This window comes from Bubalus bubalis, chromosome 1 (genome assembly GCF_019923935.1).
Source record: "Bubalus bubalis isolate 160015118507 breed Murrah chromosome 1, NDDB_SH_1, whole genome shotgun sequence".
Taxonomy (NCBI): domain Eukaryota; kingdom Metazoa; phylum Chordata; class Mammalia; order Artiodactyla; family Bovidae; genus Bubalus; species Bubalus bubalis.
This window is the reverse complement of record NC_059157.1, coordinates 68,036,348-68,049,070: the sequence shown is the minus strand read 5'-3', so window position 1 is coordinate 68,049,070 and position 12,723 is coordinate 68,036,348. Positions and strand designations below refer to the sequence as shown.

Below are 12,723 nucleotides of genomic sequence, written 5' to 3'. Positions count from 1 at the left end.
TTTGTAACACAACGTGCATGCTAAGTTGCTTCAGTTGTGTCCAACTCTTTGCCACGCCATGGACTGTAGCCTGCCAGGCTTCTCTGTTCATGGGATTCTCCAGGCAAGAAAACCCACTAGAGTGGGTTGCCATGCCCTTCTCCAAGGGATCTTCCCAGGGCTCGAACCCAGGACTCTTGCATCTCCTGCATTGGTAGGCCAGTTCTTCACCAGTAGCACCCCCTGGGAAGCCCCTTGTAACAGTACTGCTGCTGCTGCTGCTAAGTCACTTCAGTCGTGTCCGACTCTGTGCGACCCCATAGACGGCAGCCAACCAGGCTCCCCCATCCCTGGGATTCTCCAGCCAAGAACACTGGAGTGGGGTGCCATTGCCTTCTCCATGTAACAGTACAGAACCTTCAAAAAAGGACGCAAGAATGACAGTTATAAGACTGTTTTTAATTTGTTGTAAATTTGATTCGTTCTTAATGAATGAAGAATACCTGAACTAATGGGGTAAAACATTTGCTGACTTTTTTTATTTCTGTCAAGTAGTGTATCATCATTCATTGTGAGATATTTATGTGCTATCTTAAATGGGTGCCTCCCAAGAATTATACTCTAAAATTGTAAAAACAAAAAATAATGATTGAAGCTCTCTTTTTTTTAATTTTATTTATTTTTAGTTGTGCTAGGTCTTCATTGCTGTGCGGTCTTTTCTCTAGTTGCAATGCATGGGCCTTCTTATTGTGGTGGCTTCTCTTGTTGTGGCGGAGAAGGCAATGGCACCCCACTCCAGTACTCTTGCCTGGAAAATCCCACAGACGGAGGAGCCTGGTGGGCTGCAGTCCATGGGGTCGCTAAGAGACACGACTGAGCGACTTCACTTTCACTTTTCACTTTCATGCATTGGAGAAGGAAATGGCAACCCACTCCAGTGTTCTTGCCTGGAGAATCCCAGGGACGGGGGAGCCTGGTGGGCTGCCGTCTATGGGGTCGCACAGACTCAGACACAACTGAAGCGACTTAGCAGCAGCTCTTATAGTGGAGCACAGACTTTAGGGTGATCGGGCTTTAGTAGCTGTGACGTGTGAGCGCAATAGTTGTGGTCCCCAGCTCCAGATCACAGGCTCAGTAGTTATGGCACATGGGCTTAGTTGCTCTTCCCTGACCAGGGATCGAACCCTTGTCCTACACTATCAAGTGGATTCTTTACCACTGAGCCACCAGAGACGCCCTGAAGCTCTCTTTAAAATAGTTATTTTGACTATCCTTTGTAACCCAAGGAATAAAATACTCTTTTTCAGACTCGAATTTTAGTGACACACAACCTCACACTTCTACCACAGATGGATCTCATTGTTGTAATGGAAAGTGGCAGAGTAGCACAAATGGGAACATACCAGGAAATTCTGTCTAAAACCAAAAATCTCACGAATTTGCTTCAGGCCTTCAGTGAACAAGAAAAAGGTGAGGACACAATGAAAAATAAGCCTAAGATACAGTGTGCTAACCCATTCCAAAAGCCCATTGATTGTCTGATTTCTTGCTCTGCATTTTTATTCATTCATGATTGTTAAGTCAGGAGCTGAACATCTTCCGTTCTCTAGAAAAGAAACAAATACTTTGGGACACATCAGCTAAAAATCAACCTCACATACTATTTTTAAGCAAAATGTTACTCCCCAGGATCAGTTTGTTCATCTATGAAATAAGAGATTAGATAATTTATAAACTCTACTGCAAGTTTAGAATATAATGAATCTAAACATTCTGCTTTCTTTTAAATTAGATTCATATCAAATAAATAATAAATGTTTAAAATGTATTGTTGCATGTTGTGGGAGAGAGACAAACGAAAAGAAAATCTAGGGGAATAATTGTTGTCCAACTTTTACAAAACAACAACTGAGTTTATTTACTACTAATTTTTATTTCTATAGCATTAGTATTTTAAATTAAGATCCAAAGATGTTTGTATAAATGAAGCTGTTTGATCTTTATGTAATTAGGACACAAGGGTGTTTGAAATCTAGCATTAGTTTAATTCTAGAGATCGATCATTCTCTCACTCTGAAAACTGGATGTGCCATCATCTCTCTTCCCAGCTATAGATGGTTTCTCATATAGACCACCATCAGGATCCTTGTGCTATCCCTTTCTGGAACACCACTGAGAAATGACTATAAAATCAGTGAACTATTTCAAAATTCCAGGCTAAAAAGAAACATAGAGTTATGTCTTAGTATTTTCTGCATGAACTGTTATCTATTAATTCACTTTACATTTTACCTGGATGTAAAAGTCAGAAAGATATGAAACCAGTTCATAATAGGATCAGTGCAATTTAGTATTTGAATGCCATGAAATAAAATAAAAAAACAAAGCCATTTTGCTGATTTTTTTTCTACGCTAATACATTAGGTATGCACTACTTTTTTTTTATTCCTTGTTTATACTCCTTTCTCAAATTGAAATGTTCTACATGTAGATGCATTCAGAAATATCTGATGCATCGTCAGATGGCCGTGGTCATTCTTAGTAAGAGAAGCAGCTTATCTTTTCTTAAGGGCTAGCAATTTTGGAAATGAGCCCTTGCCTACTTGGTCAGGCTAAGTAATAACTTATGTTTAGTGTGTAGGAAAGGCAGGTCTGTGAGTATCTCTGAGGGCTAGAATGAGGATGCAGTCTGTCATTGTCTCTGTCCCTAGCACTTAGGTAGCCTCATGCTAGGCACTCCATAACTGTTAAACAGATGAATCTGCCTCCATTGTTTCTACCAAAAGTATGTCTCTTCAGAGTTAATGGAATGATTTGTAATGAGCCAGTATTGCTATTTATTGCTATGAGTCAGTATTGCTATTTATTTTAAAGATCACATGAAATATAAGTTACATTACCTTGGGAAATATAGCTTTAAAAGCAGGCAATATGTAAGTTTTAAGTTCAATATTTAATTTACCATAAAATATGGAACACACTTTTGAAAGCTGTGGCTCTTTTCTAAGTCTCCAGTTTTGGAAAAAAACATCATTCCTTCCCAGCACTGATAAAACTTCTTAAGTACACCAGTCCTCTGCGGTAACAAGTGGAAAATTTTCTTGAAGCTGGGCTGACATTAATAGATGTTACAATCTCACCATCAGAAATATGCCATAATTAGAAAAATGTAAATGGAACTTTTTTCTAATTACTTCAATATCGTGTCTTCTCTGTTACAATTCAGAAAGGTGGTGAGTAGAGATCATTTTTATACTGGAAATAGAATATGTTTTCTAAAGTGAATATTTCTGGGATTTTGATTTTTTGGATGCTGAGTAAAAAATACATGAAAGCTTTTAAAAAGCAGGCAAAATATTACTCATGATAATGCTAGATAGATATATGTAAAAGGTCAGCCATATATATTGTCATTTTATTACTGATGACACAGAACAGGGCAAAAAATAGATTAACTGATATAAAATTGATAATAAAACATCCCACCAAACAACTTCAAATCTAGTTACAGTTAGTGTCACATTCCTGCAGTTATTTCCCTTGGACTTGGGCCAGCTGTGTCCAGTCCTGTACTATGTCCCTGCTCTGCCTTTCCTCACTGCTGATGACCCAGACACTTGTACTTCTTTTCCTATCATTCACCCTCTCACTACCAGAGCTGATGACAGATAAGTAGAATCTATGGGCTTCCCTCATAGCTCAGCTGGTGAAAGAATCTGCCTGCAATGCAGGAGACCCCAATTCAATCCTGAGTCAGGAAGATCCAGTGGAGAAGGGATAGGCTACCCACTCCAATATTCTTGGACTTCCCTTGTGGCTCAGCTGGTAAAGAAACTACCTGCAATGTGGGAGACCTGAGTTCAATCCCTGGGTTGGGAAGATCCCCTGGAGAAGGGAAAGGCTACCCACTCCAGTATTCTGGCCTGGAGAATTCCATAGACTGTATAGTCCATGGGGTCGCAAAGAGTCGGACACGACTGAGCGACTTTCACTTTCTTTCAAGTAGAATTTATATTATTATTTGGTTTGGATACATCAGATGTCTAAAAATCCATCCAGCTCTGAAAAATCTACAAGTCTCACCTCATGGGAATATTACAAAACAGAATGAATCAGGAGTGAGAGAAGACTTTATCAAAAAAGATATGAAATACAAAGGTAAATTTACATATTTATATTTAGAAGTTTAGGCTCTTATCCATACTAATAATACTTATGATAGCTAAGATGTCTTGGGTATTAATTTTGTCAGTATATTCACAAATGTTTTGCTTAAATCTTTCCCAAAACCTCCTGAGGCTGCATGGTCCTGATTTTACAAAGAGAATATGTATCTTGCACAAGTTAAGACATGATAAATTGCAGAATTTAAATCCATCGCTGCCTCTGTTTCATGCCAGAGGCCAATCAAGCTCTTAAACATTATATCAAATTTGTAGGAACAAGCCCACTGACTTAGAATGAAAGACAGGAAAGAGTGTGTCAATCCTTCTCTCTCTCTCTCTCTCTCTCTCTCCCCCCCTCCCCGTTTGTCTCTTTGACAACTTTGGGCTTTAGGCAAGTCACTTGTTCTGAATTTTACTTTTCCCTGAAAAATATGGGTAAGCTTACCTATTCTATTCTCTTTATCTTATCAGGTCATTCTAATGCTCAAATTGTACAATGTATGTGAACATATTCTATAAATTGTAAATACGTAAATGTAAATGTTTATAATTACCCGCTATGAAGATGAAAATGTGCCCTAGGCAGAAGAGGCTACAACATCCCCAGATTTTCATTCTATGAGACATGGAATCCTATGTTTCACAGAGACACTTGATGCAAATCAGATGCTTCGTTTAAGGGCCAGATGTTTACTTCTAGAAATAAAAAGCATAGAATGCATGTAGAGAGCTCAGAAATCTCCAATTCCTTCCTTTTAAAAATAAGAAGTCTGAAATTCAAGTATTATACTGTGAAAAAAAAGACAAAAATATGCCGAACTCTGAGATGTTTCCCATGGAATTCACTAACAGCAGTTTGAACCTCGGGGCTTCTTCAGTGGCTCAGCTCATAAAAAACCTGCCTGGAGTTTAGGAGATGCAAGAGACAAGGGATAGATACCTGGGTTAGGATGATCCTCTAGAGAAGGAAGGGGCAAACACCTCCAGTTTACTGCCTGGGAAATCCCATGGACAGAGGAGCCTGGCAGGCTACAGCCCACTGAATGTCAAAGAGTTGGACACGATTGAGTGCACATTCATACACACACAACTTGAACCTTATTCTTGTAGTTATAGATGTGTGACTTTGATTTGTGTAACCTGCTTTGATTTGTGTAACCTGCTTTCTCTGTACTTTTTATCTGTAAAATAAGGATAATTGTAGGATCTTCCTCACAGGGTTATTTTTGAAACATAAGAGTTAAAATATGTAAAACATTTAGAATATTGCTGACAGATAGGAAGCTGTTGTTAATATTACTGACATTAGTAAGAACAAGACAGAGATTTGGGGAATTTAAATTGTATTTTCTTAACAATTTTCACTATAATAGCATTTTTACAATATTAAGACTTGATGATATTCCATGTTTCTTTTAAAGAAAGAAAATCATTCCATTTGGCAAATATTAAACCCTTCTGTGAAAGATCCAAAACAACTTAGCACTCTCTCTAATGTCTAAGAAAGAATTTTCTGTAGGATTTTTCGTTATAGAATCTAAGTTTTATCAAGACATTGCGGCTAAGTCACTTCAGTCATGTCTGACTCTGTGCGACCCCATAGACGGCAGCCCACCAGGCTCCCCCGTCCCTGGGATTCTCCAGGCAAGAACACTGGAGTGGGTTGCCATTTCCTTCTCCAATGCATGAAAGTGAAAAGTGAAAGTGAAGTCACTCAGTCGTGTCCGACTCTTAGCGACCCCATGGACTGCAGCCTACCAGGCTCCTCCATCCTTGGGATTTTCCAGGCAAGAGTACTGGAGTGGGGTGCCATATTACAGGACATTTTATTTTATTTTATTTTTTATTTTTTTTTAATTTTATTTTATTTTTAAACTTTACATAATTGTATTAGTTTTGCCAAATATCAAAATGAATCCACCACAGGTATACATGTGTTCCCCATCCTGAACCCTCCTCCCTCCTCCCTCCCCATTCCATCCCTCTGGGTCATCCCAGTGCACCAGCCCCAAGCATCCAGTATCCTGCATCGAACAGGACATTTTAGATGAGGGGGAAATACTGGGGGAAATGGAAAGGCTCCCGGTATACCTGTGAATCCAAAACACAAAGAATACTCTAATTTGTATAATCTTTCATGATATTTCTATTTTGTGCATTGGTTGCCTTTATGGATATAAAAGCACTCGCCATCTTCTTCCCCAGCTCATGCTTTAAAGCAAGTCAGTGTAATCAACTCCAGAACTGTACTGAAAGACCAAATCCTGGTGCAAAATGATAGGTGAGTATTAGGACGATACTCGACTCTTGGGGATTACAGACTAATTAATTACATGTTTAGCATTTAAAATGTATCCTATAAAAAAGAATCTATATGTTATGATGGATATAAAATGTACTTAGTGGTTTCCAAATTTTAAACTCTAAGTTACATGGTTGTGTCGAAGTTTTTAAGTGAGATGTATGTGACTTAGTTTGGGAAACATAGTAAGTCTTAGTAATTTCTAGTCAAATTCTACCAGAAGATATCTACTCTGATTTGTGTGTGTAAGTGCTAAAAATATCCCCCAAATGAATCCATTTAGAAAAACGAGAGGAAGGAAGGGAGAGAAGGAAGGAGAGAGGAAAGAATATGAGAAAGTGAAAGAGACAAAAAAATAATAAAACTCTGAATTGTTATATTATACTTATTTTTCCTTTTTGTAAGTAACTAAAATGAGCAGTGATTGAAGAAAATTAACCTAATCAGCTATTTGCCCTAATTCTACCCCCAACCATTGCAAAGAGGAGATTGAAAGAAAAAAAGAAATAATAGTAATGAGTCATTTAAAAATAAGCAGCTAGAATTACTGAAAGCTGCCTTGTGTCCAAGTTGCTAATGTTGAGAGCTGGAATGAACTACAGAGAAATGAATACTTTAGAATCTAATAGCTCAGGATTTTGTAGTTTCAACCTTGAATTGTTTTAAAGGATTGATAGTCCTATGAATGTGTGTATGATACAGATGCTGCAGATTGGAGCTTTGTGTGTATACCAGGTTTAGATGAGTAGATAAACTAAATTATTCCTCTTTCATCCTAAAGACCTTGGACTGCTTCTTTTTTTAGCTAGATATTGTCATCCAGTCTCTTGACTTTAGTTACCTTTACTCCAAGTTTATATCTCCAGCCCAACCTGTCCTCTGAACCCCAGAGGTGGACCCTCCTCTTTGACATCTAATCTCAGCTCATGGCAACACTGTTCTTCCAGTTACTATATCTTGCAATCACCCTTGACCTCTCTCTTTTTCCTCATCCAATTCATCATCAAATCCCCATTGGCTCTATCTTCAAAATATATCAAATAACCCAGATTTCAAACACTACTCATCAATTTCACAGCTACCCTTTGTCCAAATCACTATCATTTCTCACTTGAATTATTGTAATTGTCTTCTTATGAGTCTTCCTGCCAACAGCCTGTCCCTGTACTATCTGTTCACAACATACATCAAGTTGTTTGTTTCACAGATATGAGTTAGATCATATCAGTCTTATGTCCCAAATCTCCAAAGGTTCACATCTCAGAGTGAAATCCCAAGTCTTTACAAGAGCCTGTTAAGGGCTTCCCAGGTGGTGCTAGTGGTAAATAAGCCACCTGCCAGTGCAGGTAGATGAAGAGATGTGGGTTCCCTTCTGGGTCAGGAAGATCCCCTGGAGGAGGGCATGGCAACCCACTCCAGTATTCTTGCCTGGAGGATCCCACAGACAGAGGAGCTTGGCAAGCTACAGTCCACGGGGTCACAAAGAGTCAGACACAACTGAAGCAGTTTAGCACACACATATGCTTAAAGCCTTGGAGGACCTGAACCTGTTTGTCTTTTTAATCTCAGAACTTCCTAAAGCTCATTTTACTATTCTATTCCAGCAGCCCTGACTCTACTATTCCTGGGCAATCAGACATGCTCCTTCCCTGGGATCCCGCTAGTTAGGGCATTTTTCTCCCAGATATCCATATGGCTTATGTTCTCCCAACTTCTGCAAGTCTTTCCTCAAGTGTCACCTCATCAATGAAGACTTGTTCAACCACCCTATTTTATATCACAATATCCCTTCTGTGCTTTTCTCCCCATAATTTTTTATTAATTACCTGCGTAGTAGAAAATGTATTTGCTTGTATTTTGTCTTTCTCTTACCTCTAGGTTTTAAGCTTTATAAGAGCAGGAATTTTTGCCTTTTTTTCCTCTGTTACTGCCATCTAAATAACACATTTCAACTAAACACTCAATAGCTTGTAACATGGTGTTCAATAAGCATTTTGAATGGATGAATAAATAACTAGAGACTGAAAGAACACCCAGGGAACTTTAAACTATCATTTTATTTTTTCTTACCATTATAACAGTGTTTCATTTATATGAGTGCAATTTTTAAGGGTATCCAAGAAAAGCAAATCCACTGAAGCAGAAACACTGAAGCAGACTTTGAAATTTGTGTGCTGTGGCATTTGTACACATCTCTGAATCATAGTTTTCATTTGTATATAGTCTCCCCATACACTCAATGAGTAGCTTGCTTTAAAGCTTAAAAGTGAAAAAGTAATAATTATTGTTGTAAACATAATCATACCCTCTCCTCTATAATAAATAATTTTCCTTGTTTAAAAGTCATCTTTAGTTATATCTAAATGGAACCTCTCAAAGTTTTGGTGGACCACTTTTGCAAAATTTTTCCTTAAAAAAAGAACCCTAGTCCTTATGGAGGTTTGTTTACAGATCTGGTTTCTAAACATTTATCAAGTTATGGAGGCTCAAACAGAAACCAGCTTGCCGAAAGTTACTTCTTCAGTAAAGATCACATCAAAAAGATTACCTCATTCTACTATGGTACATTCATGTCAACACAGTCTAGCCTCAAACTTACTTTTTAATTACTAAAAGTAATTAAAAGTGATAAAAGTGTTATTGGAGGTCCCTGAATCCTCCATACCATTTTTATGTTGTCTGTGAAAGATCAGAGATTTATTTTCATTTCTCCAAAATATGTGCATTTCTTTACATACATCCATGTATTTCCTACTTTATGACTTTCTATATGATTACTAGTCTAGCTTTTGTTTTTTTTTAATCTGCTTTACTTTTTGGTAAGACAACATTATATGGAGAAAATTTTCCTGACTTTCAACCTAACTTGTATTTCTTAAACGTACTCAATTTTTTCCAATTTGTGCAGAATTAAGATAGACTAGAGATTGGAAGATACAAGGAAGTAATCGCGACAACAAATACTCTCTACAGGGGGATGTACTGAGATAAAACAATGAATCTTCCTTGTGGAAGGATTCTCAGGAAAACTGACTACCCCTCAAGAGAAAAGGTGGAAAAGAATATGGACCAAATAATGTTTGAGAGTCTCTCCCTTTGAAATTTAAGAATTAGAATTACTTTATGACGTTCAGATCAGATCAGATCAGTTGCTCAGTCCTGTCCGACTCTTTGTGACCCCATGAATTGCGGCACACCAGGCCTCCCTGTCCATCACCAACTCCCAGAGTTCACCCAGACTCACGTCCATCGAGTCAGTGATGCCATCCAGCCATCTCATCCTCTGTTGTCCCCTTCTCCTCCTGCCCCCAATCCCTCCCAGCATCAGAGTCTTTTCCATTGAGTCAACTCTTTGCATGAGGTGGCCAAAGTACTGGAGTTTCAGCTTTAGCATCATTCCTTCCAAAGAAATCCCAGGCTGATCTCCTTCAGAATGGACCGGTTGGATCTCCTTGCAGTCCAAGGGGCTCTCAAGAGTTTTCTCCAACACCACAGTTCAAAAGCATCAATTCTTCGGTGCTCAGCCTTCTTCACAGTCCAACTCTCACATCCATACATGACCACAGGAAAAACCATAGCCTTGACTAGACGAACCTTTGTTGGCAAAGTAATGTCTCTGCTTTTGAATATGCTATCTAGGTTGGTCATAACTTTCCTTTCAAGGAGTAAGCATCTTTTAATTTCATGGCTGCAATCACCATCTGCAGTGATTTTGGAGCCCAGAAAAATAAAGTCTGACACTGTTTCCACTGTTTCCCCATCTGTTCCCCATGAAGTGACAGGACTGGATGCCATGATCTTCGTTTTCTGAATGTTGAGCTTTAAGCCAACTTTTTCACTCTCCACTTTCACTTTCATCAAGAGGCTTTTGAGTTCCTCTTCACTTTCTGCCATAAGGGTGGTGTCATCTGCATATCTGAGGTGATTGATATTTCTCCCAGCAATCTTGATTCCAGCTTGTGTTTCTTCCAGTCCAGCGTTTCTCATGATGTACTCTGCATATAAGTTAAATAAACAGGGTGACAATATACAGCCTTACTGCTGCTGCTGCTGCTAAGTCACGTCAGTCGTGTCTGACTCTGTGCGACCCCATAGAAGGCAGCCCCCAGGCTCCGCCATCCCTGGGATTCTCCAGGCAAGAATACTGGAGTGGGGTGCCATTTCTTTCTCCAAAGCATGAAAGTGAAAAGTCAAAGTGAAGTTGCTTAGTCGTGTCCGACTCTTAGCGACTTCATGGACTGCAGCCCACCAGGCTCCTCCGTCCATGGGATTTTCCAGGCAAGAGTACTGGAGTGAGGTGCCATTGCCTTCTCTGATACAGCCTTGACATACTCCTTTTCCTATCTGGAACCAGTCTGTTGTTCCATGACCAGTTCTAACTGTTGCTTCCTGACCTGCATACAGGTTTCTCAAGAGGCAGATCAGGTGGTCTGGTATTCCCATTTCTTTCAGAATTTTCCACAGTTTATTGTGATCCACACAGTCAAAGGCTTTGGCATAGTCAATAAAGCAGAAATAGATGTTTTTCTGGAACTCTCTTGCTTTTTCCATGATCCAGCGGATGTTGGCAATTTGATCTCTGGTTCCTCTGCCTTTTCTAAAATCAGCTTGAACATCTGGAAGTTCACGGTTCACATATTGCTGAAGCCTGGCTTGGAGAATTTTGAGCATTACTTTACTAGCGTTAGTTTTGTTTTCAAATAGGGACTAAAATAATTGGAACTGTTTCAACATTTTATTCTTCACTTTGTGGTTTAATTTTGTATGGTATATATTAATTATTTTATTTCCTTAAAATCCTTATTTCTATCTTCCTTGAATAAAATAAACTGAAAATGCTATTTTAGCATCTAGACTGCCCCCTTCTGGCTTTCATGTCAGGCTCTATTAATCACTTTAATCCTTCCATACATACTCCATACTTTACAACTGTATGCTCAGATCAGGGATAATGGTTTCAGTATGGTAATTTTATATATTTTATACAAAAATATGCAGACAGGTATCGTGCCAACTTTCCCAAGGGTTTCTGAAGGACAGAACAAGACTCATTTTTAAAACTTCTCTACCAGCACAAAAAAATTTGCTCTTTTAAAATTCAAATAAAACCTGTTATTGACAACAAAATGCCCAGGATCACATGCAGTATTTTTGTGGAAAAAGAATAATTAACATTGTAGTTTGGAAAAACGGAAACTTTTTGTGTAGTATTCATTAAATTATTGGTCTTTGTTAGTTATGTCTAATTAGGATGCTTTAATTCCCTTTTAACAGTTGGGTTTCATAGCAGTTTATATCCCACTACATTAAGAATTAATTTTTTGGCTTGACACCAATGCTAAGTTTGCTTATCCAAACAGAAGCCATGCCAAGGGCTTGAAGGATGATGACAGTAATTAACCCAAATCATATACCAGGAGCTATTCCAATCAAAGTGTCTGTTAAATACTGTATCTTTTTTTTGATGGTGAAACTGATCCGGCAAAGGGCATGTACCGAGACCTGCCACAGAATGTTTCCTGACAGAAATGCCAAAGATGGGCAGGGAAAAACTACTGAACTGATCAAATAGCCATTTCTTATTCTGATAAACAGAATGGGAAGCATGGAGAAATGGGGGCATGCATGTACCTCAGCTAAGAATTTCTAGAGGTCAGTTTGATATTTCATATATCAAATGACTTAAAATTTAGCATGTCTCAAGTTCCTATGTCCCTACAAGGGACTATGAGAGATATATAAACAGAATGAGCATTATAACAATAATAAAGTAGGAAAAATCTGCAACAGGCATAACTTTTGATTTTGTTGAACAAGTCTTAATTTAGTAAAAAGATAAAATCTTATGTTGCCATATGACAGAATAAAATGTTATTATAGAATGATATTTGAGGTTGATTATATTTGTTGTTGTTCAGTCACTCACTCATGTCCAACTTTTTGCAACCCCATGGACTACAGCATGCCAGGCTTACCTGTCCTTCACCATCTCCCGGAACTTGATTAAACGCATTTCCACTGAGTCGGTGATGCCGTCCAATCATCTCATCCTCTGTCATCCCCTTCTACTCCTGCCTTCAATCTTTCCCAGCATCAGGGTCTTTTCTAATGAGTCAGCTCTTCACATCAGGTGGCCAAAGTATGGGAGCTTCAGCTTCAGCATCAGTGCTTCCAATGAATATTCAGGGTTGATTTCCTTTAGGATTGACTGGTTTGATCTTCTTGCTGTCCAAAGGACTCTCAAGAGTCTTCTCCAACACCACAGTTCAAAAACAT

General features: G+C 38.6%; 1 protein-coding gene across 3 annotated transcripts in view; it reads left to right on the top strand.

Annotated features, from left to right (window-relative positions):
* The window catches only part of LOC102392421 (multidrug resistance-associated protein 1), a 98,875-nt gene that overhangs the window by 56,528 nt on the left and 29,624 nt on the right, over positions 1 to 12,723 (top strand). For all 3 annotated transcript variants that reach the window (XM_025282361.3, XM_025282350.3, XM_025282357.3), the window contains 2 exons: positions 1,287 to 1,449; positions 6,351 to 6,426. In XM_025282361.3, coding sequence (XP_025138146.2) covers positions 1,287 to 1,449; positions 6,351 to 6,426 — 239 coding nt within the window. The remainder of the gene's footprint in view (positions 1 to 1,286; positions 1,450 to 6,350; positions 6,427 to 12,723) is intronic.